Genomic DNA, 27,894 nt, shown 5'->3' on the forward strand with positions numbered 1-27,894 from the left:
TAATTTTCAGTACATTTTACATTTAATTTTGTGATATATAATGATATACTAGTAATCATCTTCTTTATCTAAATGAAGAGAACAAAGTCTTATAAAGCAATATATTGTATTTCATATGATCATAAATGAATTCATAAAGTTAACAGATCTTTAAACAATAACTAGGTTTGTGTTTTCCACCACTGTCTGTTGTATCACAAGTCAATTTCCCAGTTACATGTATGTAACAGGTTTAAAAACTCTTCCATAGATTTACACCTGTTTTAGTCGTATTTTGTATATGTTAATAGTGATTTTTCCCCTGTATTTTACAGCCGAATAAAGGGTGTTTCCCCTAGCCCAAAATAGGTATATTTTCCCCTAAATATGCTAATATTTTCCGCTAAAATGCCCTGTGCACATTCTTCACGAGAGCAGCAGACTTATACCAGCTACACATGTAGAAGACAAAAAGCTGTCCTTACAGATAGCCTCTGCTATGTACCATGCATGTTAAATTTAACTGAAATTGAAAATTTTATAAAATGTGTGGGTAAATTTCGTTCTCAGTTGTTGGAATTTGATTTTTCCTTTTTCTGATTACACACACTATATTTTTACCTTCAGAAAGCCACAGGTTATTTTGAAAATTGAGAAAAAAACATTGGTTTATGATTATATCTGACCAGGTTCATGTAACAATAACAAGATCCTTAATTTTTGTATGTTTATTATATCACATGCTATCTGACTAGATACTTTTCTATTACCACTGCATTCTGTGAAAATTTTATGTTTCCATGAACTTCTTATTCCTGCTACACAATGAATCCCTAACCTGTCTTATTCTAATTATAAGATTAGTGGATTCACTAAATCACATTAAAATATTGTCCTTTATAAGACCCATGATGGTGTCACCCACTTGTTATAACTATGTTACAATGTAGGTGATTTATTTACAGGTCCAGGAGAGTCAGATTTTGTAAGATGATGTCCATGTTTTTCCCACATGTCAATAGCTTTCCCTACTAACACATCACCACTATCCTCTGGTATCTGAAACAGTAGAGAATCTTTATTTACCACCAGGTAGTGCTACATACCAGGCACATAAATTATAAAAGTTTATTGTGACCAATTATAATGTAGATATAAACAATTTGTCATATATTGCCATATCATAAAAAAGCACACATAACACATGATGAAGTTCTGTGGGTGATAACATGTGGATAAATTTAATTTCTGTGAGTGTTTACTTGTGGGTAATGTACTAAAAGGTTGATGAAGTTATGTGGGTGTTAACATGTGGGTAATTTACTAAAAGGTTGATGAAGTTCTTTAGGTGTTTACTTGTGGGTAATGTACTAAAAGGTTGATGAAGTTATGTGGGTGTTTACATGTGGGTAATTTACTAAAAGGTTGATGAAGTTCTTTAGGTGTTTACTTGTGGGTAATGTACTAAAAGGTTGATGAAGTTATGTGGGTGTTTACATGTGGGTAAAGTATTAAATTTTTTTTATAAACATGTACATGTGGGTAAAATGTTAAAAGGATGGTAAAGCTCTTTGAGTTTATAAAAGGTTGGTAATACATTGAATGGAACTTGAGTGGTAACACTGACCCGAAAGCCAGGGGTAACAATTACCTCACAATGATGAACATTTTTGCAAAGTTATATAACACTAATAACACTATCTCAATGCATGTAGAAATTGCACAATTGACAAATCGTTTTGTCTGACCTCTTACTTTGACCTTGACCTTCATCTAAAGACCTTGATTGTATGTACAACACTACATCTCATGTCAGTGTCAGTTAATACTAAGATCCCTCCATGCATGAAGTAGATATGTATTCTGTGGACAAAGTCTTTAAATTCAGTCACCTCTGATGACCTTGAGCTTGCATTATGTTTACAATACTCAGTCTCATAATTGTGAGAATTTGTGATATAATCCCTTAATTCAAGACTACAATGTTGTTGATACACACAATTTCATGTTTTTTTAATGACTTTCTTAATTCAAGACTACAATGTTGTTGATACACACAATTTCATGTTTTTTAATGACTTTTGACATTTATGTGTGTACAGCCTTGACCATAGGGACATATATTTTGTATGTGACACTGACCAACAATGGTTGACGTTTGTGCCAAGTATGTAAAACAGAAGAACTTTTGATCCAGAAAACCATTTTGCTCTCTTGATTTAAGTGTGACCTATGACCTAGAGATTTGGTGCTTGCAACAAAAAGTATTATGGTGGTGGTTACTTGGACCTTACATAAATTGACCTAGATTAGTATGACTTGGTCTTACAATATTTTTGATACTATTCCACAAGTTAAGACTACAAAATTGCCCTGACCTTTGACCCCTATGTGCCTCCTATCATGTGTGCAACACAAAGTCTCATAGCAGTGAACATTTGTATCAAGTAAGACAAAAATCGTTCCATGCATGTAGAACCATAACTGGTGCAATTCACACTACTATTAAATTGCTTTGCTATATTTAGCTGCTGCTTTGTCTGTGAACTAGTTATACATTTATTATTATTGAATGTATACACTAAATATGTGAATTGTACAGTCAAAATAATGTACAGTCAAAATAATATAATTTGCAAAACATGGCAGTTAGCTTTGGGTAGAAAATATTTTTTAAGATTTGTAAAACATAATTTTTTTATATATAAAAATCCCATTTTTGAATACTATATAAATCTGCTCCCATGGAATGTTTTTTCTTTCTTTTTCAACATTATATATTGTGTTTATGATTACGTATGTCTTCTTTGTAGTTGTTATGTTGAAAACACTAACATAACTTTGTATGTTCCTTAATTGGGATAGATGTATGATATTGTGAGTGGAAGTGGTGCATGGTTCCCCAACCCCACTTTCCACAATGAAGGGGAAAATAAATGAGTAACTATGTTGCTGAAATTAAATTGGTGCAATTAATAAAAAAACAAATCACTCTATCAAATACATAATTTGATAAACTAGAAGTTATTACCTCAGCAAGATATTTGAGCATTTCTTCTCGAGATTTCATACTCAGTAAAGGTCTTCTAAGAGTGATAAACAAAGCCACTGCTATATAGATCAATATCATAACTGAACCACCAATTAGTATATCTCCAATCCTGAAAATATTACAGAATTATTTAACAGAAATATTTTATTAACAAATAATCATTATTCACCATTACTAGTATTTCATAACATATCAAGTATCTTAATTTTCAACACTAGATTGGAGACAGAAATAGAGCATTGCATGCAGTGATAATACTAGTCTATTTAACATTATTTATAAATCTTCGATGTCAAAGAGACATAACTCCTAAAAATATTGCCTTTAGAATAATATCCGTTGTCTAAAAACAGTGCCTTGTCATGACAAGTGTCCCAAGTTTCATGTTGATAGCTTTGATAATCCTACTTCAAAGACAATTCAGACAAAATTCCAAGATAAAAAGGGGCATAACTCCTGAAAAAATATCAAGAGGCTATGATAGGTAGTTACTGAGAAAACTGTTGCGAAAATTTCCTACCATTATACATTAAGTCGAAAATTTAACTAAGTCGGCAAACAGGAAGTGGATAAGCTACAGACCTGAAATTAAATCCCACCTTTTGGGATCACATGTTACTGGTGTATACCAAGTATCAAGAAGCTGTAATAAGTAGTTGCTGAGAAAACTGTTACGAAAATTTCCTTCCACTGACCATAATGTCGAAAATTTAAGTAAGTCTGCAATCAGGAAGTGGATAAGCAACAGACCTGAAATTGAATCCCACTGTATGGGACCACATGTTACTGCTGTATACCAAATATCAAGAGGCTGTGATAAGTAGTTGCTTAGAAAACTGTTACAAAATTGTTTCCCTCACCTGCCCGCTGCCCAATGTTCACCATACTTTAACCCAGGTGTGCAACCCTGCCAATAAAATTCATTAAAGGGACATTACTCTGACAATAACCATTGAATCGAAAAGAGTGTTGATGAGATGCACCACTAGACATTGTTTTGATGAAAATGCACCAGTTGTTTCTGAGTATCCAAACAAGTAGCTGGCAACACAAACAAGAGCGATCAGTAATCACATGTGTCGCCTCATAATGGCCAATTTCATGTTGGGACAAATTTTGTGACAGACGGACAGACAGACGGACAGTGCACAACTAGACTAAGTACTGATCAATCATGTAAAGTTTGGATAAAATTGCACCAGTAGCTTATGAGAATTGTCCGGACAAGCTTTTGCGTATCTGGCAACACACAGAAAAAAACACCTTTTTATCAAAGGGCCATAACTCGGCCAAAAATCATTCAACCGGAAAACCCGTGCAATATGCGCAAGGACTTGAGCTACAGATCAATCCTGTAAAGTTTCATTGAAATTGCATAAGTGGTATAAGAGAAGTAGTCTGGACAAACTTTAAAAATAAAAATTATAAAAGAGCCATAACTCAAACAAAAATCATTGAACCGGAAAATGCTGACAATATGCACAACTAGACTTGGTACTGATCATTCCTGTAAAGTTTGGATAAAATTGCACCAGTAGTTTATGAGGAGTAGTCCGGACAAGCTTTTGCGTATCTGGCAAACACACAAAAAAAGAAACCTTTTTATCAAAGGGCCATAACTCGGCCAAAAATCATTCAACCCTAAAAATCCGTGCAATATGCGCAAGGACTTGAGCTACAGATCAATCTTGTAAAGTTTCATTGAAATTGCATAAGTGGTATAAGTGTAGTCCAGACAAACTTTAAACATAAATTATTAAAGGGCCATAACTCTGACAAAAATCATTGAACCCAAAAATGCTGACAATATGCACAACTAGACTTGGTACTGATCATTCCTTTAAAGTTTGGATGAAATTGCACCAGTAGGTTATGAGGAGTAGTCCGGACAAGTTTTGTGACGGACGGACGGACAGACGGACAGACAGACAGACAGACAGACGGACAGACGGACAGACGGACAGACAGACGACGGAGAAGTGATCCCTATATGTCGCCACTACTCCGTAGAGGCGACACAAAAAACACCTTTTTTATTGAAGTGCCATAACTCTGCCAAAAATCATTCAACCGGAAAACCTGTGTTATATGCGCAAGTACTTGACCTACTTATAAATCCTGTTAAGTTTCAATGAAATTGCATCAGTGGTAAAAGAGGAGTATTCCAGACAAACTTTATTAACACCTTTTTAATGAAGGACCACAACTCTGCCAAAAATAATAAATGTGCAAGTAATATGTGCGTTGCCTTTGCCTTGCATTTAGATGCTTTTTGTGTTTGTAAATACAGTCAAATGCCATCATTATCTCTCTTTATGCCTCAGCAAATCTGGAATCTTTTCAAATATCTCAGTTTGGTCTTGTTGTTTATTTTAGTGTTTTTCTTCTTCTTTTTTTCTTGTTTGTATTTTGAGGATGAGAGACATGATGCCAACCAAAAGAACACATTTAAGTACAACAAGTTCAGACGAGCCAAACTGTCAAAAATTATAAGGCAAAGCCCCTGACTGAGACAGATCAACCAAAAAGTATATGTCTGCCAGTTCACCAGGGATAATAAGCTCCATAAATACATACATGTTAATATCCTATTTCTATTTGACAACTACCTTTCAAAAGAAGATTCAGGTAAAATAGAAGCAAATCCACAATAGAGCCAGTCTGTTAGAGGTAAAGCTTTCCACATGTCATGCTTATCAAAGTGTGCTATCAATTTCTGGTCACCATCTTCCTTCTTCAGTGATGCTTTTACTTTCTCTACCTTCAAAATAAACATACTGTCCTAGCACAGAACTTAAATCTTTACTAGCTTAAACCGAAAGTGAGCAACTTTTGCTGGCAATTATAGAGCCCGGCTACGCAGCACATCTATGCAGTCTCTACAGGTGACAGTCTAACTTTTAATATCCATCTTGATATACCCAAATTTGATAATGGACAGTTAAAACTAGAAATGTGTCCATAGGACACGGATGCCCCCACACGCCACTGTTCTCTCAATATTATGACTCTAGGTCAAATATTTTTTGGACTACATGTGCCAAAAGTTGAAAACTAAAAATCAACAAAGGGCCATAATTCTGTTAAATTTGGTCGCAGCAAAAATTCCTTTCTTTACTACCATCTACACATTAAGGTTGTTAATCCCTGGAAGTTAAAGCAAAATCTGCCATCCGGTTTAAGAGGAGTTGCATTCACAAAATTTCTACATAGTATATAGTGTAAAAATCAACAAAGGGCCATAATTCTGTAAAATTTGGTCGCAGCGAAAATTCCTTCCTTTACTACCATCTACACCTGAAAGTTGTTCATCCCTGTAGGTTTAAGCAAAATCTGCCATCCGGTTTAAGAGGAGTTGCGTACACAAAATTTCTACATAGTATCTAGTGAAAAAATCAACAAAGGGCCATAATTCTGTTAAATTTTGTCGCAGCGAAAATTCCTTCCTTTACTACCATCTACACATTAAGGTTGTTCATCCCTGTAAGTTAAAGCAAAATCTGCCATCCGGTTTAAGAGGAGTTGCGTTCACAAGATTTCGGGACGTACGAACTGACGGACGGACTGACGGACGGACGGACGGACAAGTGCAACGCTATATGCTCCCACATTGTGGGGGCATAAAAATGTGAGTTGGTCAAGTCAATTGAAGAAATTAAGCAGGATATGGTAAACAAGAGGTGCTGAAATGGCTCACCTTAACATAAAATACTCTCCATGACAAGGAACAAGTGAAAATGTAAACTATAAACAAAGGCAGATATAAAATCTAAATCTTAAACTGATATCACAAAGTTCATATTTGTATCTGAAATAGTGCAAGACTGTGTAATATCTTTGTTATACTGGTTGCTTTTGATATGGGAAACAACAGTTCCAAAACAGTTCCAAAAGATATGTAGATATAATAACAAGAGCTAGGTGGAGCATTATATGCCCAATAGAGTTTTTTTTAGTAAGGATGAAGCATTTGTAAGACATGGGAATTAAATAAAGTATTACCTCCTTCAAAAAGTAATCCTCCTTTACAGCTGAAGAACCTTCATATATATAAAGTTGCTGTTTCCATAGCACCACCATCAAGTTGTTATCTTGTAAGTTAAAATGCTATGACGGATGGACGGAAAGACACCAGGGGTATAGCATAATATAAGCACATTTTTTAGGGCATATAATTAATGTACTCAATATAAGTGATCATCCTATGAAGTTTGACAGTTGTAAAACTGTTAACATTATTAAGGTCATTTGATATTGACCTTTGACCTTGTGACTCCAATACAGATATGGATCTTTCATTCAATATAGGCAATCATCCTATTAAGTTTGAACACTGTAAGCCAAATGGAACTTGTGTTAAGCTTCAGAAAGCACAATTTTCAGTGTTAAGGTCATTGTGACCCTGACCTTTAATCTTATGACTCTAAAATCAATAGGGATCATGTATTGGGCATGGCTGTTAATCCTATAAATTTTACAGCTGTAGGTTGATTAATACTTAAGTTATTGAGCGAAAACCGTTTTCAGTTTTAAAGTAATAGTGACCTTGACCTTTGACATTGTGACCTAAAAATTAATAGGGGTCTTCTACTCAATATTGACACTCATCTATGAAGTTTGAACACTGTGGGCCAAATGGAACTTAAGTTATGCTCCAGAAAGCACAATTTTAAGTGTAAAGATCATTGTGACCCTGCCTTTGACCTAATGACCCTAAAATCATTAGCGGTCATGTATTAGACATGGTTATTCATCCTATCAAATTTTACAGCTGTAGGTTGATTAATACTTAAGTTATTGAGCGGAAACTGTTTTCAGTTTTAAAGTAATAGTGACCTTGACCTTTGACCTTGTGACCCAAAAATAAATAGGGGTCTTCTACCCAAAGTGAACAATTATCCTATGAAGTTTCAATATTGTGGGCCAAATGCAACTTAAGTTATGCTTCGGAAACAGTTTTAAGGTAATAGTGACCTTGACCTTTAACCTTGTGACCCCAAAATCTATATGCCAACTTTGACCCCAGGGCTTTAATTTAAACAAACTTGGCAGACACTCACTAGAAGATGTTTCATGCTTAATATATAAGCTCTAGATATTTGGGTTTTTTAAAAGAAGATTCTTTGAGTTTTAACAATATACATTTATGGAAAATCAATGACCCCCCAGGGGGTAGGGGGTACAATTTTGACCCCATAACCTTTATTTGAACAAACTTGGTTAAGACACCCATTAGAAGATATTTCATGCTTATTTCTAAGCTCTAGCTCTTTTGGGTTTTTAAAAGAAGATTTTTTTTTTTAAAGATTTTACTATATATATTAAGAAATATCAATAACCCAATCAAGGCAGCACCAATTTTGACCCAAGGCCTTTTATTTGATTAAACTTGAAAGACACTAGAAGATGTTTCATGCCAAATACCTAAGCTCTTGCTCTTTGGTTTTTTATCAAAGAAGATTTTTAAGTTTTTTCTTTCGACTGCGAATTGGCAACCAGTGTTCTGCATGTAATTAAATTCTTTGATCAATTATTAAAGGTGATCATCAAAGGAACATTCATGTGAAGTTTGGATATAATCTCATTAGCAGTTAATGAGGAGAGGTCGCTTAAAGTAAAAGTTTACAGACGGACAATGGCCAGATGCTGATTGAATTGTAATCACAAAAGCTCACCTTGTCACTCTGTGATAGGTGAGTTAAAAAGAGAAAATCATATTGTTTATGTTATTAATGTTATACATGTTGTAATGATACAAAGTGGAACAAATAAAAGTAACAACCCAAAATCTGCCTTTTGTCAGTACTTTTAAACATACAGTTTTCAAAGCCATAAAAATACACATCATGTAAAATCCACTTTGGTATGTTTTAATATTATAAGTAAACAGTGTTGATCTTAGACTAATTTTTTACAGTGTCACTTGAACAACACACCATAAGTGACCACCTCATTATATTAATGAACATTTATGTCAAGTCATGTCAAATTCCTCCTTTTAACTATAGAGAAATGATCCAGTCAAGCTCTAGTAAATGAACTTTTAACATATGATGTCGTTTACTTTGACATTTGAGAAAGCCCTGGATTTGTGGTCAAATAGCATGTGTCATTGATCAACCATACTGCTTATATACTGCATATATATTGATTTCAAAATATTCAACATATTGTACATGTATAATGTTTATTCTAATTAAATCAAGATTCATCATCCTTTTAATTAATGCACTTTAAATTGAATTGATTTTCATTTGTTAACCACAAGTATAAAGTGAATTGGTCTATAATGTAAGGTCTATAATACAATGAATAATTATGTTGATAGTATTTAGTGTTAGACATAACAACAATTTCCATGAAGGAGTTGTTGTCAAGTGTGTGATACATGATCCATTATTACATATATTAATATAGCAGATAATAAAGTGTTGTAGAACAAAATATTATTACTCATCACAAAAATTGGTCATTCTAAATCATACAGAACTTTATCAACATTTTTTTCAAGCATCATTTTATAAAACTATCTAAATGATACATTTCTATCGTTGTATCAATATTTGAAAATGGAAAATGTGCCCATTGTTGACCTATCCAGATTAATAAGCAACAGTATCTAAAGAACTGTAAACAATTGAAATGTTTTGTTCACAATCATGAAATTTCTATGAGTGAATGAAATCAACAATGCAATTGTAAATGTGCACCTTATTATAAACATTGGGTTACTTATAGACTTGGCTTTTACACAATCTAATAGGAAATTATTTCTTATAAAAATCAAAGTTGAATAAGATTGTGTTTGTGAACAGTAGATGTCTGTAGGACAGCACCGCTCGACTATTCTAGTGCTTGAATAGTAAAAGTCTCAGCCTTGATAATGTAAATTTCCTGAGTTAATAACAAAAGGACAACATTTTTGTATAATTCCATGTTACAGTTATAGGCCTTGGAGAGAGTCCTGTTATGCTCTCAAAGAAGAGTATATTAAATTTCAACTTGTTTCCATAGAATATGAACATATCCGAGGTGACAGATATGCAAACCATAATACAAATTGATTCAATGAAATATTTGAGGTATTACAAAAACTTAAACGTAAATACTTAAAATAAGTTGAAAATGGGGTATAATTCTGTCAAAATGCTTGATACAGTTACCTTCTCCTGTCTACAGGTTTGGGTCATGATGGTGAACAAGTGTGCAAAATTTCAAAGCCATTATTTCAATGGACTTTGAAAATATTTGAGGTCGTACAAAAACTTTAACGTAAATTCTAAGTCAAACAAGAGCTGTCGGTAGGACAGCAACGCTCGACTATTCTTAGTGCTTGATAGTAAAAAAAAATGCTTGATACAGTTACCTCCTCCTGTTTACAGGTTGGGGTAATGATGGTGAACAAGTGTGCAAAGTTTCAAAGCCATATGTCAATGAACTTTGAAAATATTTGAGGTATTACAAAAACTTTAACATAAATTCTAAGTCGAAAAAGGGGCATAATTCTGTCAAAATGCTTGATAGAGTTACCTCCTCCTGTCTACAAGTTGGGGTCATGATGGTGAACAAGTGTGCAAAGTTTCAAAGCCATATGTCAATGGACTTGGAAAATATTTAAGGTATCCCGGGTGTAGATTTTCCAGGGTAAGCCTGGAAGAGAGGCTGGTAAACCCTGGAAAACTATGGAAAAGCATGGAATTCCATGGAAATTCATGGAAAATTGGTATTTTTTCCATGCTATGTGGACTTTTTTTATCCAGCCTTTTCCAGCATTGCTGGAATAGGCTGGAAATTGGCTGGACATTTGTGGTAAAAGCCTGGAAAACCATGGACTTTACTTCCATGTAGCATGGAAAGTGGAACTTAGATTTTTTTGATGCTGGAAATGTGTTAAATTTTCTCTAAGTATGCTGGAAAAAACTTGTAAAAATTACAACAAGAAATCTTACTTTATATATTCAGCACAATATTGTGAATTTACGAAGAAAATATACAATCATCATTTATTTTAATGCAAGTTACTGTAAATGATTTGAAATTTGACAGTTTATACTTTTTATGTAGTTGAAAAAGGGTATCTCAGAAAAAAATGTCTATGCTAAAGACATAAATGAATTGATTGTTCAAAATACATATTATTATTTAAATAAATCTACATGAAGTTATGTACAATGAAATAATATCCATTTAATTACAGGCTATAAGTTTGAACTATAAATTAATTAAAGTCTGTGATTAAATCATTCAGACACTATAATAATCAAGATGGGATTGCATTGCTTGCCATTTTCAAATTCTAAGAATTCATGTTTTTGGATAACAATGAATAAATAAATAAACAAAACAAAGAATCTCATATATATTCTATATTAAATTGATCAATATTTAGGAAAAATAAATACTACAACCACTGAGATTTTACGCTACACAGATCAGAGCTCTGATAAAACTCATTGACCAGCATTTTCTCACCATCTGGGCATGACTAATTTACTCCACTGGTCATTCCAACAGATCAGGCTGTTCCATGTGATTATTTTGGGGAGAGATAACATTATAAATTTCATATGCAGAATGTGTCTAGAAGGACATTGCAATCTTTTTTGTACAAAAATTTGTAATGATATTTAAAATCTATATCTATTAGCTATTTGATATTTTCTTTTATGCTCAAAGAATAAAAGTTAAAATGATGAGTAGATTTAAACCCTGCTTTACATAATGATAGACCTGTCCAGTAACTGTTGTAAATTTTGAATTCTAAGATATCTGGGTCAGCAAGGAGTGCAAATTTACAGAGGATGTACTTGATATTTTAGCAGTTTTGGAGATATTGTTTTTTAAGACTTTAAAGTGTTTAAGTATTGGTATGATAACAATCAGAATCACCTGGGACAAAGAGATATACAACAGAATCAGGTATTTATAAACCTTAAGTTACAACAATGCAGAAACAGGTTACTGTATGTGTATTTAAATTCGCGGAAGCAAATTTTCGCGGAAAGGTCCACTTTGGGGGTCTATACAAATATTCGCGCTATTTTGAATTCGCGGAGTTGACAACCGAAAATCATAAATTCGCGTAGACCACTCAGGTTAAAAAAAGGAAAATAACTGTTATCATCGTGGGAGTTCCGATTATTTTCAATACCAGGTGTCAAACAATACTCTATTGTATAGAAACAAAGACATTGTCTAACGGACAGATTATAGCAAACAAAAGAATGCCCGTTAACGTGCATAATTTTTCACAGTTTGCGTCATAAACGTCTTGACATCTGACCAGATCATGTTTTGGTTTTTCTGACCAAACAATTAAAAACACAAACATAAACGATTTTAAATAATGAATAACTTGGAAAACAAAACACAATTACTCATAAAGATTTAAATGAAAAATGTGAAAGCATATCACACACTGATATACATTATTCTATAGAAGCGCGAAAATATGACTATTAAGAAATTATTGGTGTAGAAATATTCGCGCTAAACATGAATTCGCGGATCGAATGTCACCGCGAAGATCGCGAAAATTTGAAGCCCGCGAATATTTCTACACATACAGTATATATCAAACTATCAACATTTGTAACAAAAGATCAAGGTTGATTTTATATTTTCAACTTCATGCATTTGTTTTTCTGATAATTGTTTTTAATCTATAATTATTATATGTATAATCTGTAAAATATAAATTACTCAATGATTTTTTTATAATGTATATTGTTAAAAAGACATTTGTTAGTACAGATCTTTTTCATTTCCTACAAATAAAACAAATTAAATCAATTTGATTAAATAGGACTAAATGGTACAATCAATAGTTTTGTACAACTGAACAGGGTCATCATAATCATTTGTAATTTTACATGTATGTGTTGTGTTTTCAATGGAACAATCTAAATATACAATTACATAACTTGCAGGCTGGGACATAAAGTGCTGACTGTGAGAATTACCAACAGTGTTTAATAATGATGTGCAGTATTAATCCTGAAAAGGTATATTTTTAAATCTCAATACTTTTTTATTCCATGTCTTTTCTTGAAAAAATACATACTGGGTGATAAATTTTGTCACAAATTTACTTAATTCTTATACATGTACAGAGAAATTCTTAAACACTTGTGCACTTTGAAATAAGATATGCTGCATTGTTTTAGTATTTTTGAATATGCATAAGCATAGTTAATATTTAATAGTTAATACTGTTGAAACATTTAAGATTTGATGTTATCAAAAGATACGAAATATAACTGCCTAATATTTATATGCATTACAACATAAGTCATTACCACATCTGTGTTAAATTTATTATGAATTTTATCTTTAAAGGTGAGCACAACCACAAGAAGTTCTAGGAAACACATTCTGTTCTATTCTGTATTTGGACTAAAGGATATGTATTAAATTTTGTGAAAGAAATATGTGATCATGTTAAACTAATAAAAATTCCACCCCAAACATTCCTGTGCTGAATTCCGTCAGAGAATTTTACATTTTAAGAACATTCAGGGATGCTGGAATTAGGCTGGATTTTTTTCCATGTTATTCCATCAAGGCTGGACTATTTTCCATGGTAAAAAGTCCAGCCTCTATGGTTGGCAGACACATGGAATACCCTGGAAAAAAATCCATACTTTTGTTCCAATACTCCATGTACATGGAAAAGCATGGAATAAATTCCATGCTTTTCCATGGAAAACATGGAAAATATTCCATGCAGCATGGAAAATGTTCCATGTTTTTTCCCTGTTTTTCCAGCCCAATTTTTCTCAGCTTCAGGCTGGAAAAGGCTGGAAAATTTTGTTCCAATACTCCAGCCTCTTATTTTCCATGGAAATCCCTGGAAAAGCATGGACTTTTTACACCCGGGATTACAAAAACTTTAACATAAATTCTAAGTCGAAAAAGGGGCATAATTCTGTCAAAATGGTTGATAGAGTTACCTCCCGCCATATGTCAATGGACTTTGAAAATATTTGAACTATTACAAAAACTTTAACATAAATTCTAAGTCGCAAAAGGGGCATAATTCTGTCAAAATGCTTGATAGAGTTACCTCCTCCTGTCTACAGGTTGGGGTCATGATGGTGAACAAGTGTGCAAAGTTTCAAAGCCATATGTCAATGGACTTTTAAAATATTTGAACTATTACAAAAACTTTAACATAAGTGGTTACGCCGACGCAGACGCCGACGCTCGGGTGACTGCAATAGCTCTACTTATTCTTATCGAATAGTCGAGCTAAAAAGTGGCCATAATTCTGTCAAAATGCTTGATACAGTTACCTCCTCCTGTCTACAGGTTGGGGTCATGATGGTGAAAAAGTGTGAAAAGTTTCAAAGCCATATGTCAATGGACTTTGAAAATATGTGAGGTATTACAAACAAAAACTTTAACGTTTGTTTTGTTTGTTTGTTTCATTTTACGCCTTTTCCCAACAGTATTTCAGTCAAATAGGCGGGTAGTTTCCTAACCATTGTTCCTGGAGAGTTACACCAGTACTAGACTACCTTCCTCCGCACTTTAACGTAAATACTAAGTCGAAAAAGGGGCATAATTCTGTCAAAATGCTTGATACAGTTACCACCTCCTGTCTACAGGTTGGGGTCATGATGGTGAACAAGTGGCAAAGTTTCAAAGCTATATGTGAATGGACTTTGAAAATATTTTAGGTATTACAAAAACTTTAACATAAGTGGTTACGCCGACACTGACGCCGACGCTCGGGTGACTACAATAGCTCTACTTATTCTTATCGAATAGTCAAGCTAAAAATGATATGCCACCGCATTAATACATCATGAATAGTAGTCTAGGAACAGAAGATTTTTTGTTTTTGTTTCTATACAATTGAAATTTGTCATAATGCAGTTGAGTCTAGTGAATCTGGCAGTCATGGTCATATTTCATATGGCCTAAATTTCATGACTGTACATCAAAAGACAAGACAGTAAGTCACTTTATCAAAAGCTAGGTCAGCTGATATCAAAGTTTAATTTACATCTCAAACCGTGCACATGGTCCAAATTTCATAGCTGTACATCAAAGGACAAGAAAGTCTGATACATCATTAGAATCTAGGTCAGCTTATATTAAAGTTTAATTTTACATCTCAAACTGTCCACATGGTCTAAATATGATGGCTGTACATCAAAGGACAAGAAATAAGGTCACTGTGTCCCCTTGGGCACAATTTTGACCCAAGGGTTTAATTCAAACTATCTTAATACAGGTCCACCAAACAATGCTTTATGCCAAAATATCTAAGCTGTAGCTTTCTCCTATTCAGAAACATTTGTTTTAGTTTCTGTTTTTACTGTATGTACAAATGAAAATATATGTACATAGTGAAATCAATGACCCCCAGGGTGGGCCAATAATTATTCTTCAAATCCCTTTTGCCATTTGGTTGCCATGGTAACCAGATTTCTGCATGGGAAAACCTTTGGAAGCCCTTCACCCAAGGATCAATTCTGCCAAGTTTGGTTAAAAATAGGACTAGCTGTTTTTCACAAGAAGATTTTTAAATTCACTATATACTCTATATAACACACATACATGTAAACATATGTACATCATACACAGAGGTGAATCGCTATATGTCACTGCATTGCAGATGCTGCGGTGGCATAAATATTGCACAAATTGCTTTTTTCATAATTTAAATTATGGTTCCAATAAAATGAATCATTTTCACCTTGGACAGCATTGATATTTTTGTTCAATTACTGTACATTATTTCTAAACATGGATCTTTAAACTGTCATTATAGCAAACAGTGTAAAGTCATTTATATCAATCTTACCAGTAATGGAATACAATCTTGGTAGTGTTTACAGAAGTGTCTGTAAAATCCATTTGTTATCCAGTATGCATCTACTTGATTTTCTGCCATACCAGAGATAGCCTTTGCTATGTGAACATATGCCTCATATGCTCGGTTGGATAACTAAAAATATGGTAAGAAAATAACCAAAACTGAAATGGCTTTAAATTTTGAGTATATGAATAAAACTAACTATTTAGTCTTTGTAAAGAAGATTTGGAATGCAATGGCATTAATTCACTTAAAGCCTAGAATCATATAACATTACTTATTTTGTTCAGCTACACATTACTTGTCTTTCACCAAACTCTAAGTATAATTTGTTATCATAATAAAAATCTCTAGAAATTAGAGCCACCATATCAGGCGTGGACAATTAACACTCAACATTTTTACTTTTTCTAAAAGCAAACAAATAAACACCTTAAACAAATCTTTAAAAAGAAAATGAAAGAAACAAAAAATTAAGTTTTTCCTTTTTTGATTTAAGAGTGCTGTCTAGTCACACTTATTATTTATAAATAAATGACAAAGTTAAGAAAATATGATAAAAATTTAATCATTTGATGGTCAAGGTCATTTAAAGCAGCATGCCTCCAGATGAGCCAAAATATATCAAGAAAATGAAACTTGAATAATATATACTAAGACTTTAAGAAAAGTAAAAAGATTCAGAATATTAAATCTACTGCGTTATTAACGCAGTAGAGACTATTTTCCCACATTTTGACCTTTTTTTGGTTCAAGTTCAAAGTGTATATATAAACAAAGGGCAATAACTGAAGAGGGCAAGAAAGAGTTATGGTTCTTTAGCACTTCACTTCCACCCAATGAGATCTATCTACCTACAAAGTTTCATGTTGATATCTCTTATAATTTTAGAGTTATGTCCCAGATAAAGTTCACAGTGTAAAAATAAACAAACGACAATAACTCAAAAAAGAGGCAACACAGAGTATGGTTCTTTTGCAATGCACTTCTACTTAATGAGATCTATCTACCTACAAAGTTTCATGTTGACATTTCTTATAATTTAGAGTTAGTTTAAAGTGAAAAATAAACAAAGGGCAATAATTCCAAAATTAGGCAAGGCAGAGTTACGGTTCTTGTGCATTGCACATCTACTGAATGAGATCTATCTTCCTACAAAGTTTCATGATGATACCTTTAGTTGTTTCAAAGTTATGTCCCGGCCAAGAATAGCGGACAGACAGACACACATACGATCAAATTGGGATAAAGGGCCATTTATATTATTATTTTCTTTTGTTTAATAGAGGGTCATGACCCCTTATTCTATTGTTACAGAATGAATTCCATTGGTTTCTTTTGTTCTGTTAACAGTCAAATGCCCCCCCCCCCCCCTATATTTTATTCGGTAGTGCGGATGGACAGACAGACAAAGTGGCGATTTTATGGTCACCCAAAGCGGAATGTGCCGGTGATGTGCACAACTAGGGATGTTACTGATCACTCCTTAAAGTTTGATTGAAATCCCACCAGTAGTTTGACCTGTGAAGGCTGGACAAGAATTTTATATTTTTAGCTCTGTTGGCCATTCTGTGCAGCCAAGCAGAACATGCCAGTGTTGTGCACAACTAGAGATGGTACTGCTCACTCCTGTAAAGTTTGGTTGAAATGCCACCAGTAGTTGACTTATGAAAGGTGGACAAGATTTTTCTATTTTTAGCTCTAGGGGCCATTGATGCAGCGAAGCGAAACATGCCAGTGATGTGAACAATGGGAATGTGCCTGATGCACAACAAGACATGGTACTGGTAACTCCTGAAAAGTTTGGTTGAAATCCCACCATTAGTATTACCTGTGAAGGGCAGACAAGATTTTTCAATTTTAGCTCTTGCAGCCATTTTGTGCAGTGAAGAGGAACTTAAATTAAAGTTTCACACAAAGTCATAATAATGACCATTCCTTTTTCAATTTCTCAATAAATGATATGACTAAATGGTCTCAATACACATTCATATTTTTATCTGAACTTTAACCCCAACCCCTATGTGTGACCTACAGCTTTGCTGCTGGGACCTAAATTTTACATGCAACACTCTGCAATGGTGTACATTAGTGCCTAGTTATATTGAAATCTCTCTATGCATGTAGAAACTTATTCCCGACAAGCATTTTTCAATGACCTCTTAATGTGACCTTGATTTTTGACCTACAGACCTGGTATTGCACCTGACATTATTAGCTTCTAATACATGTGAACATTTCTATGAAGTTTCATTAGAATCCTACCTTGCATGTAAGAGATATGCACTGGACAAAATCATATTTTCATCATCTTTAAAGACCTTGAATAGTCTATTAGATCAACCTAATTAAATGTTTCACATCCCTCGTCATGATAATGACCATTTGTGTTTCAATGCCTCAATAAATGATGACTAAATAGTCCAAATACCTTGACCTTGGCCACAGGGACCTAAATTTTGCATGCAACACTGCGCCTCACAATGGTGAACATTTGTGCCAAGTTATATTGAAATCCCTCTATGCATGTAGAAATTTTTGTATTCCAATGAAGTGTGACCTTGATCTTTGACCTAGAGAACTATTTTATGCATATGACACAGCTTCTCAGAGTCCTGAACATTTTTATGAAGTTTCATTAAAATTCCTCCATGTGTGTAGGAGAATGCTCCGGACAAAATTGGACCATGCCCGCTTGCCCATCCAGGGTGAAACTATAATACAACCTATTATTGAAACGGGCATATAAACATGGTGTAATATATTTTACAAAGCATTGCAAATCTTTTGTTCATCAAAACATTTAAGTAAGTCAAACAAACAATACTTAATGAGATTAACAAGAGCTGTCGGTAGGACAGCAACGCTCGACTATTCTTAGCGCTTGATAGTAAAAACAAATGCTTGATACAGTTACCTCCTCCTGTTTACAGGTTGGGATAATGATGGTGAACAAGTGTGCAAAGTTTCAAGGCCATTAGCAATGGACTTTGAAAATATTTGAACTATTACAAAACTTTTAACATAAATTCTAAGTCGAAAAAGGGGCATAATTCTGTCAAAATGCTTGATAGAGTTACCTCCTCCTGTTTACAGGTTGGGGTCATGATGGTGAACAAGTGTGCAAAGTTTCAAAGCCATATGTCAATTGACTTTGAAAAAATTTGAACTATTACAAAAACTTTAACATAAGTGGTTACGCCGACGCGGACGCCGACACTGACGCCGACGCTCGGGTGACTGCAATAGCTCTACTTATTCTTATCGAATAGTCGAGTTAAAAAAGAATGTATTACAAGGTCACTATCCTGAAAAGGCAGAAGCCCTTCTTCAATTAAGAACATCTTCAAGAAGATGACAGAATTAGGTGTTGTATTGTTCACTTTTCTCATCACATCCAAGGCATGACGTAGATTGTTGTACTGTTCTGTTCTGTTCTTCAAAACAAAGTCATGAGAGTCTTGATTAGCTGGTAAAATGCCTGTAATAATGTCAGATGAATGTAAATCAGGGCATGTAGCTGGTAAAATGCCTGTAATAATGTCAGATGAATGTAAATCAGGGCGTGAAGCTGGTAAATTGCCTGTAATAATGTCAGATGAATGTAAATCAAGGTGTGTTAAGCTGGAAAAATGCCTGTAATAATGTCAGATGAATGTAAATCAAGGCGTGTAGCTGGTAAAATGCCTGTAATAATGTCAGATGAATGTAAATCAAGGCGTGTAGCTGGTAAAATGCCTGTAATAATGTCAGATGAATGTAAATCAGGGCGTGTAGCTGGTAAAATGCCTGTAATAATGTCAGATGAATGTAAATCAGGGCGTGTAGCTGGTAAAATGCATGTAATAATGTCAGATGAATGTAAATCAGGGCGTGTAGCTGGTAAAATGCATGTAATAATGTCAGATGAATGTAAATCAGGGCGTGTAGCTGGTAAAATGCCTGTAATAATGTCAGATGAATGTAAATCAAGGTGTGTCTTTAAATCATGTTCTTAAATTTATCAAAGAAAGTTTATTGTTGGGGTAGATTACGGAGGGTTAGCATCTAATAACAGTTACATGAGGTCTATAGTATCATGATACTTCCAAGTTGCTTGTTAAAAGAACTATCATAAGGTTTATAGATGATCCTTCCAATTTGCTTGTAAAAAGAACTTTTCTTCTTAATTTAAACCCTAGCATTTAAGATCAATTGTAAAATGACAAGATTCTGTCATTCCCTACCGCCAACTCATATACTCTTAATTACCCTGTGATACTGACTTTGAAAAATTGGAATTGGCTGTCTGGATGGCACATAACTTTTTCTCTTTTCTGAATGGTCAAAGAAAAGAGGGCATAACTCTGAAAGTATGCTTATCAGACTTACATGCCCTTAATAGGCTACAAATACTTTAAATTTGAAGATAACACATTCAACAGTTTTTGAGAAATAGTAAAAAATTCTAAGTTAACAAAGGGAAATAATAACTTAAAACAGACTTTCAGGATTATCTTCCCCCTACAAATTACATTTCAAAAAAATACTCCAAGTTTAAAGGGAATATCTTTGATTCTTTTGAGAAAAGTACCTTATTAAAAAAAAGTTAACAAAAAATTCAATCAAAAAGAGGCATAACTAAATAAATACAAAAGTACCTGCCTTTTAGAAATGCATTTCAATTTTAAATTAGAAATGTGTCATTATTTAGGGATGCCCACGCTAGCAGCCAGAATTGCAGAAGTTATAATAATACTTAGTTCCAAATTTGTTTGCACAAACTACTTTTTTTATGTGCTTTATCTATTCTTTGTTAACACAAAGCATTTTTATACAAAGTTCAAGGCCATGAAACTATTCAGAGCTAACCTTTAGCAAATTGCATATTGCACATTTATACATGAATTTCCACGAAAGTGAGAATGTGGAAAATGAAAATTTCAAATTTTTTTCAATGTTCAAGAAAGATAACTTTGTCCAAAATCATGAAACCAAGACTAAATTCAAACTTTACCTGCTTATTCCTAAGATGTATCTATATGTTAAGTTTGAGTTGCTTGTGTACAATTGTTTGTGAGATCATGAACAGAAACTGTGCATTTCTTTTTTTTTCAAAGTCAAAGGGGCATAACTCTGCCAAAATCATTGAACTATGACCAAATTTGAATTTGACATGCACATTTCTTTTAAGTATCCATACTGGTTGGGGACCACCACAAACAGGACAACCACCAAACCAAGACGGCCCTGAAAATGCTTAATTTAGAATTTCCTTTGTTCAGTGGTTGTCAGTCACTTCTTTATCAACAATAAGTGCATGTTTATTGTAAAATTAAGTAAATAAATTCATTTCAACCTCCGTAAATGGTGATATTCTAATGTCTATTTCAAGAATGTTGATGTTGAAATTTGGGGGTTAAGAAAGCAATGCCTGACCTCATATATAAGCTATAATCATTTGCAGAGTGAATAATAGAATAAACAAAACTTTACCATTTGTTGCTGACATATTGTATATCATGTTAAAAATCAAAAATCAAAACACCCAAGCTTTTATCTGAATTAAATCACGTCATGTACATATCTGTCCGGACACATGGTACTGTAGTGTAGACAATTTAGGTAATTTTGATACCCTCCTTGTCGAGCCTCAGATATAAGTGTCAATAAAATCAGAAATGAACAAACTAGTTTGTTAGTGGAAGAACCTAGCTGAACTGTGTCATATTTTTTGGTCTCCATGTTAAAAATTATGAAATCTGTACGGAAAAATGTTCCAAAAGTGTCCAGTTGATGGTCTTCGACCAGTATATCAAATCTGAGATGAATGTGTACATCTGTTGGGAAGATAATGAATGGAAACTAAAAATTTCTTTCTTTTTTTTTAAAGTAAAAGGGACATAAATCTGTCAAAAATCAACAAACCATAACCAAATTCAAACTAGACCTGCATTATATCTTACAGTTTATCCATATATTAAATTTGAGTTAAATGCGTGCAAATGTTGGTATGATAATGAATGGAAACTGATGATGACGTAACGACAGAATGACAGAACTGTGATACACTATATGCCCCGACTATTTTATGGCATAAAAGTTAGGAAAACAAGAGGGCCATCAGATGGCCCTTATATCTCTTACCCGATTATTGAGGTTCTCAATCAATATTGTTAGCAATGAATGAATTTTAGGCAGAAATAATTGATAAACTTAAACCGATATCATAAAATTTATATCTGCACCTGAATTAGAGCAAATGTTTACAAAAAATGTTGAACAACACATGCCCTTTCTAACCCTTGACTCATACTATTGGTAATTTTGATATAGAAACTAGCCATAAATGGGTACTAATATTAACTATATACATGTATATATAAGGAAAATCAATAACCCCCTAGGACATTTATATGAACAAACTTGGTAGACATCCACTAAAAGATGTTTCATGCCAAATATCTAATTCATAGTGCATTTTGATTGTCACAAGAAGATTTTTAAGTTTTTACTATATATACATATCAGGAAAATCAATGACCCCCTTGGGATGCTGGACAAATTGTGATCATAAAAGTAATCAATAAACAAGGGTGCCAATTAGTCACAAAATACGCCCGTTTACGAAAGCTTTAGATGGAGATGGGGGCATTATGGATAAGTGTTATCTAGCAAGCAAGTTTTTATCCTTGGCACTGTGTTGTTAAATGAACCTTAAAACAAATCAGTATGGAAGATATGCACAGGATGTGTGACCTTGACCTTGGTCGCAGGGACCTGAATTTTATGCACAGCACTCAGCCTCACAATGATGAACATTTGTGCCAATAAATCCCTCTATGCATGTAGAAGTTTTGCTCCAGACAAGTGTTTTGCTATGAGCTCTAACTATGACCTTCACCATTGACCTAGAGACTTAGTTCATGTGCAGGGCACTACGTCTCATGGTGGTGAAGAATTCTATAAAGTAACATTAAAATTCCTCCATGCATGTAGAAAATATGCTCCGGACAACATCTGGATATTAAATCATCTCCAGTGACCTTGACCTTGCAAATATTAACCTAAATTAAATGTGTCACACCTGTAGTCATGATAGTTACCATTTGTGCTACAATCCATCAATAAATGATGACTAAATGGTCCCTATACACATCTTCAAATTTTTATTTGAACTTTGACTTCTATGTGTAACCTTGACTTTGGTCGCAGGGATCTGAATTTTGCATGCAACACTCAGCCTCACAATGGTGAACATTTGTGCCAAGTTAGTTATATTGAAATCCCCCTATGAATGTAGAAGTTTTGCGCCGGACAAGCGTTTTTCAATGAGCTCTAAGTGTGACCTTGACCTTTGACCTAGAGACCTAGTTCATGTGCGTGACATGGCTTCTCATAATGGTGAACATTTCTATGAAATTTCATTAAAATCCCTCCATGCATGTAGGAGATATGCTCTGGACAAAATCTAGATATTTCATCATCTTTAGTGACCTTGACCTTGTATATATTGACATTAATTATATGTATCACAGCCATAGTCTTGATAATGACCATTTGTGTTACAATCCCTCAATAAATGATGACTAAATGGTCCATATACACATCTTCATATTTTTATCTAAACTTTGACCTCTATGTGTGACCTTGACCTTGGCCACAAGGACCTGAATCTTGCGCGCGACACTCCGCCTTACAATGTTGAACATTTGTGCCAAGTAATATTGAAATCCCTCTATACATGTGGAAGTTTTGCTCTGGAAAAGCATTTTTCAATGAGCTCTAAGTGTGACCTTGACCTTTGACCTAGAGACCTAGTTCATGTGCGCGACACTGCTCTTCATAGTGGTGAACATTTCTATGATGTTTCATTACAATCACTTCAGACGTGTGGGAGATATGCTCTGGACAAAATCTGGATATTTCATTATCTTCAGTGGCCTTGACCTTGTATATATTGACCTAAATTATATGTATCACAGCCAAAGTCTTGATAATGACCATTTGTGTTACAATCCCTCAATAAATGATGACTAAATGGTCCATATACACATCTTCATATTTTTATCTAAACTTTGACCTCTATGTGTGACCTTGACCTTGGCCGCAAGGACCTGAATCTTGCGCGCGACACTCCACCTCACAATGGTGAACATTTGTGCCAAGTAATATTGAAATCCCTCTATACATGTGGAAGTTTTGCTTCGGACAAGCATTTTTCAATGAGCTCTAAGTGTGACCTTGACCTTTGACCTAGAGACCTGGTTCATGTGCGCGACACTGCTCCTCATAGTGGTGAACATTTCTATGAAGTTTCATTAAAATCCCTCCATACATGTACGAGATATGCTCCGGACAAAATTGGACGCCGCCCGCCCGCCAGGGGCGTTCACATAATACGTCCCGTTTTTCAAACGGGCGTATAAAAACAGACATAACATTCCAAAACTGAATTTGAGGATTATCTCAGCCCTTCTGAAATGGTGTCATATTTTGAAAGTTAACATGTATATTAAGTTTAAAGAAAACAAGACATGTTTGTTAAACATGTATGCCCCCTGTCGGCAGCCAATTAGTCATGTGATGGGTTATTATGACTGACTTTTGACCTAGTGACCAAAAAATTAATAAGGGTTAATTAATGGTCATGACTAGTCACTAGGTAATTGTGACCGCAAATGTTGTGTGTAGCAATTTTATGACAAAGTTATTTAAATCTTAACAAATAATATATGCATAAATTTTATGAATCATGTAGGCCTCATCAATAACAGCCAAGTTGTTACATTACATAAGACCTTGAAATGTGTATACCAAAAGGATTTTTAGTTTGATAACAAAATATCAACCATGGCAACTTGAGTTGTTGAGTTATTGGTCAGAAACAGTCTTTACATACAAGCTCAATATGACATTGACCTTTGACCCCTAAATCGATAGAGGTTATCTACAGGCCAAGACCGATACACCTGTGAAGTTTGAAGGTAAAAGGCCCATAAGATGGGATATTGATCAGAAAGCATTGTTACCTATGAGGTCAATGTGATCTTGACCTCTGACCCCTTATTGCAAAAATCCATTAAGGTCATCTTCTGACCAAAAGAAACGCATCTGTAAAGCTTGAAGGTCAAGGTTATATGGGTTGTCCAAATATTGATAGAAAATAATTTTGAAAAACAAGGTCAATGCAACCTTGACTTTTGTATCTCTGACCCCAAAATCAATAGGTGTCATCTACTGGCCAAGACCAATGCCACCTACAAAATTTGAGGGCCAACAGCCCATAGCTAGTCAATTCATTGATCAGAAACTGTTTTGACCTACAAGGTAAATTCAATCTTGATATTTGACCCCTTGACCCCAAAATCAATAGGGATCATCTGCTGATCATGAACAATCGTCAAACCAGGTTTGAAGTTCCTAGGCCTAAGCGTTCTTCAGTTATTGATCAGAAATTAATTTTACCTACAAGGTCAATGAGACCTTGAACTTTACCCCATGACCCCAAAATCAATAGGGGTCATCTGCTGGTCATGAACAAGTTTGAAGTTCCTAGTCCTAAGCGTTTTTCAGTTATTGATCGGAAACTGTTTTTACCTACAAGGTCAATGTGACCATGACCTTTGACCCATTAAACAAAAAATCAATAGAGGTTATTTGCTGGTCATAAACAATCATCACACCAAGTTTGAAGTTCTTAGGCCTAAGTGTTCTTAAGTTATTGATCAATAACCATTTTTACCTACGAGGTCAATGTGACCTTGATCTTTGACCCATTGCCCCAAAATCAATAGAGGTCATCTGCTGGTCATAAACAATTATTATACCAAGTTTGAAGTTCCTAAGCTTAAGCGTTCTTCAGTTATTGATTTGAAACCATTTTTACCTGCAAAGTCACTATGACCATGACCTTTTAACCCCAAAATCTGTAGGGGTCATCTGCTAGTCATTAACAATAATCATACCAAGTACCAACTAAGCGTTTTTTAGTTATCACTCGGAAACCGTTTTTTTTCCAAAAAGGTCAATGTGACCTTGACCTTGAACCCCAAATCAATAGGGGTCATCTACTGGTCATGTTCAATCATCATACCAAGTTTGAAGTAACTAGGCCTAAGATTTCTGTAGTTATCACCCGGAAACCATTTGGTATACGGACTGACAAACCGACGGTCAGACAAATGTAAAGCAATATACCCCCACTTCTTTGAAGTGGGGGGTGGGGGTCATAATTACTTTGATAGTTACTGAGAAAAATAAACCAACCTAACTTAAAGGCTAACCAGAGCTAGGTGAGGATTATTTCCATATCTATAGATACCAAGTACCCTGGCCCTTGCCAAAATAAGTGCACATAACGCAGGTTAAACATATAAATTGCGACATCAAAGTGTTTGTTAAATGTTCATTTAACATGTTTGGTATTGGCACTGCGTTTTTTATATTTACTTTTTGCAAATAAAAAACACACTTTAACAACCTTTTTTAAAAGATATTAACTGCCCTGTAAGTGCGCAAAATGTACTTTAAAAGTTTATTTTTTCATAATAAAAATGAACTTATTGAAAATGCACTTAAGTGTGTGCTAAAAGTTTGTGGTATTGGCACTGTGTTTTTTCTGCATTTAAAGTGAATTTTTCAACAAGTATGTTTTTAATACACTAAGCTTAAGTGTATTTTTAAGTACATTTCTTTTGTTCGTTTTATGTGTATTTCTAAGTATGTTTTAATTGTACTAAAAGTACATTTTTAATGATCAACCTAGCTTAAAATTGTACTTTACAGGATCTAGATTTCTCCTGACAGAATGTCAGACAGACAGTGGGTAAACTCCTGTCTCCTCCTAGTAAAACTGGTAGGGGACTTAAAATATAGGAGGAAATGTTTAGTACTAATGTTTAATAAAAGTACCATTTTGCATTTAAATATTTTGACCTCTATTTTATGATTATTCATTTGATTTGATGTCTTTCAACAATGTCATGGAAGTGATGGACAAATGTTCAATGATATGTGATCACAATAGCTCACCTTAGCCATGCTGAGTACTGCTGAGTTAAAAATGCAACAATAAAAATACTTTGATTGAAAATAAACAAATTAAAATCTCCTAATTGTTATTACCTAGAATGATTTTCCAAAGATAAACTCTATATCGAGCTGACACTGGAAAACGTAGACAGAATAGTCTTAGCTTCTCACGATCCAGAGGTTTATCTTTAAGAAGTAACTCTATGGACTTTTTCTCTTCCACTGCCCTGAATCCAACTTTCTCATAATAATAGCTTCTAAAATTCCTTTCATCAGCCATTTTTGCAGTTCATAAAGTTGATGCTGAAATAAGCAATAAAGTGTGCATTAGTAATAAAAGCTATGCATAATAACCTTGGTTGTATTGAAAGAGGAATAATTTCCCTAAAAACAACCTTAGAGAGGTTTAAGTTAGTAAACTTAACAACTAAACAAGCAGTCTTTCTGCATCAAACAAAACTAGTCTTATTGAATTCCTATAAAACTACGAGGGTTGATAAATATATTCGTGGTCACACTCCATGAATTAGTTTTTCGGGGAAGAAAAATAAATATAATAATATTTGACATTTATTCAATGATAAATCAATTTGATGTGTAAGTTTAAGATAAATAATCAGTATATTTCATCTGAAATAACAATTTTCAAAAATATATATATAGCTGATCACTGAAGTTCACTCGCAACTTTCTTTACATCGTGACATCAGCGTTCAACATCTTCTGAACAAGGGCAACATTGCCGCAATATACACCTGTCACAGAAGCTTTTGAGAGAGATGTGGGCATTATAGAATAGCATATATGATACAATGTATGCTCTGGCAATATCTGGATATATCTTATTATCACCTCTAGTGATTTTTTTATCTGAACTTTGACCCCTATGTGTGACCTTGACCTTATCTGCAGGGACCTAAATTTTCACACTGCCTCATAATAGTGAACATTTGTGCGAAGTTATATTGAAATCCCTCTATGCATGTACAAGTTTTGCTCTGGACAATGGTTTTTCAATGACCTC

At 34.1% G+C, this 27,894-nt stretch overlaps 1 protein-coding gene across 1 annotated transcript; it reads right to left on the minus strand.

Annotated features, from left to right (window-relative positions):
• LOC132743303 (TBC1 domain family member 7-like) lies at positions 1 to 27,173 on the minus strand. Its single transcript, XM_060731843.1, has 6 exons — positions 26,964 to 27,173; positions 19,154 to 19,338; positions 15,846 to 15,989; positions 5,641 to 5,792; positions 3,011 to 3,140; positions 1 to 1,038 (listed from the first exon to the last, which is right to left on the minus strand). Exons 1-6 carry the CDS (start codon positions 27,148 to 27,150, stop codon positions 919 to 921), a joined length of 918 nt encoding a protein of 305 aa, XP_060587826.1. The 5' UTR covers positions 27,151 to 27,173; the 3' UTR covers positions 1 to 918.
• Between the last annotated feature and the right edge of the window lie 721 nt (positions 27,174 to 27,894).

Source organism: Ruditapes philippinarum, unplaced genomic scaffold (assembly GCF_026571515.1).
Source record: "Ruditapes philippinarum isolate M1 unplaced genomic scaffold, ASM2657151v2 ctg547_1_1_1_1, whole genome shotgun sequence".
Lineage (NCBI taxonomy): Eukaryota > Metazoa > Mollusca > Bivalvia > Venerida > Veneridae > Ruditapes > Ruditapes philippinarum.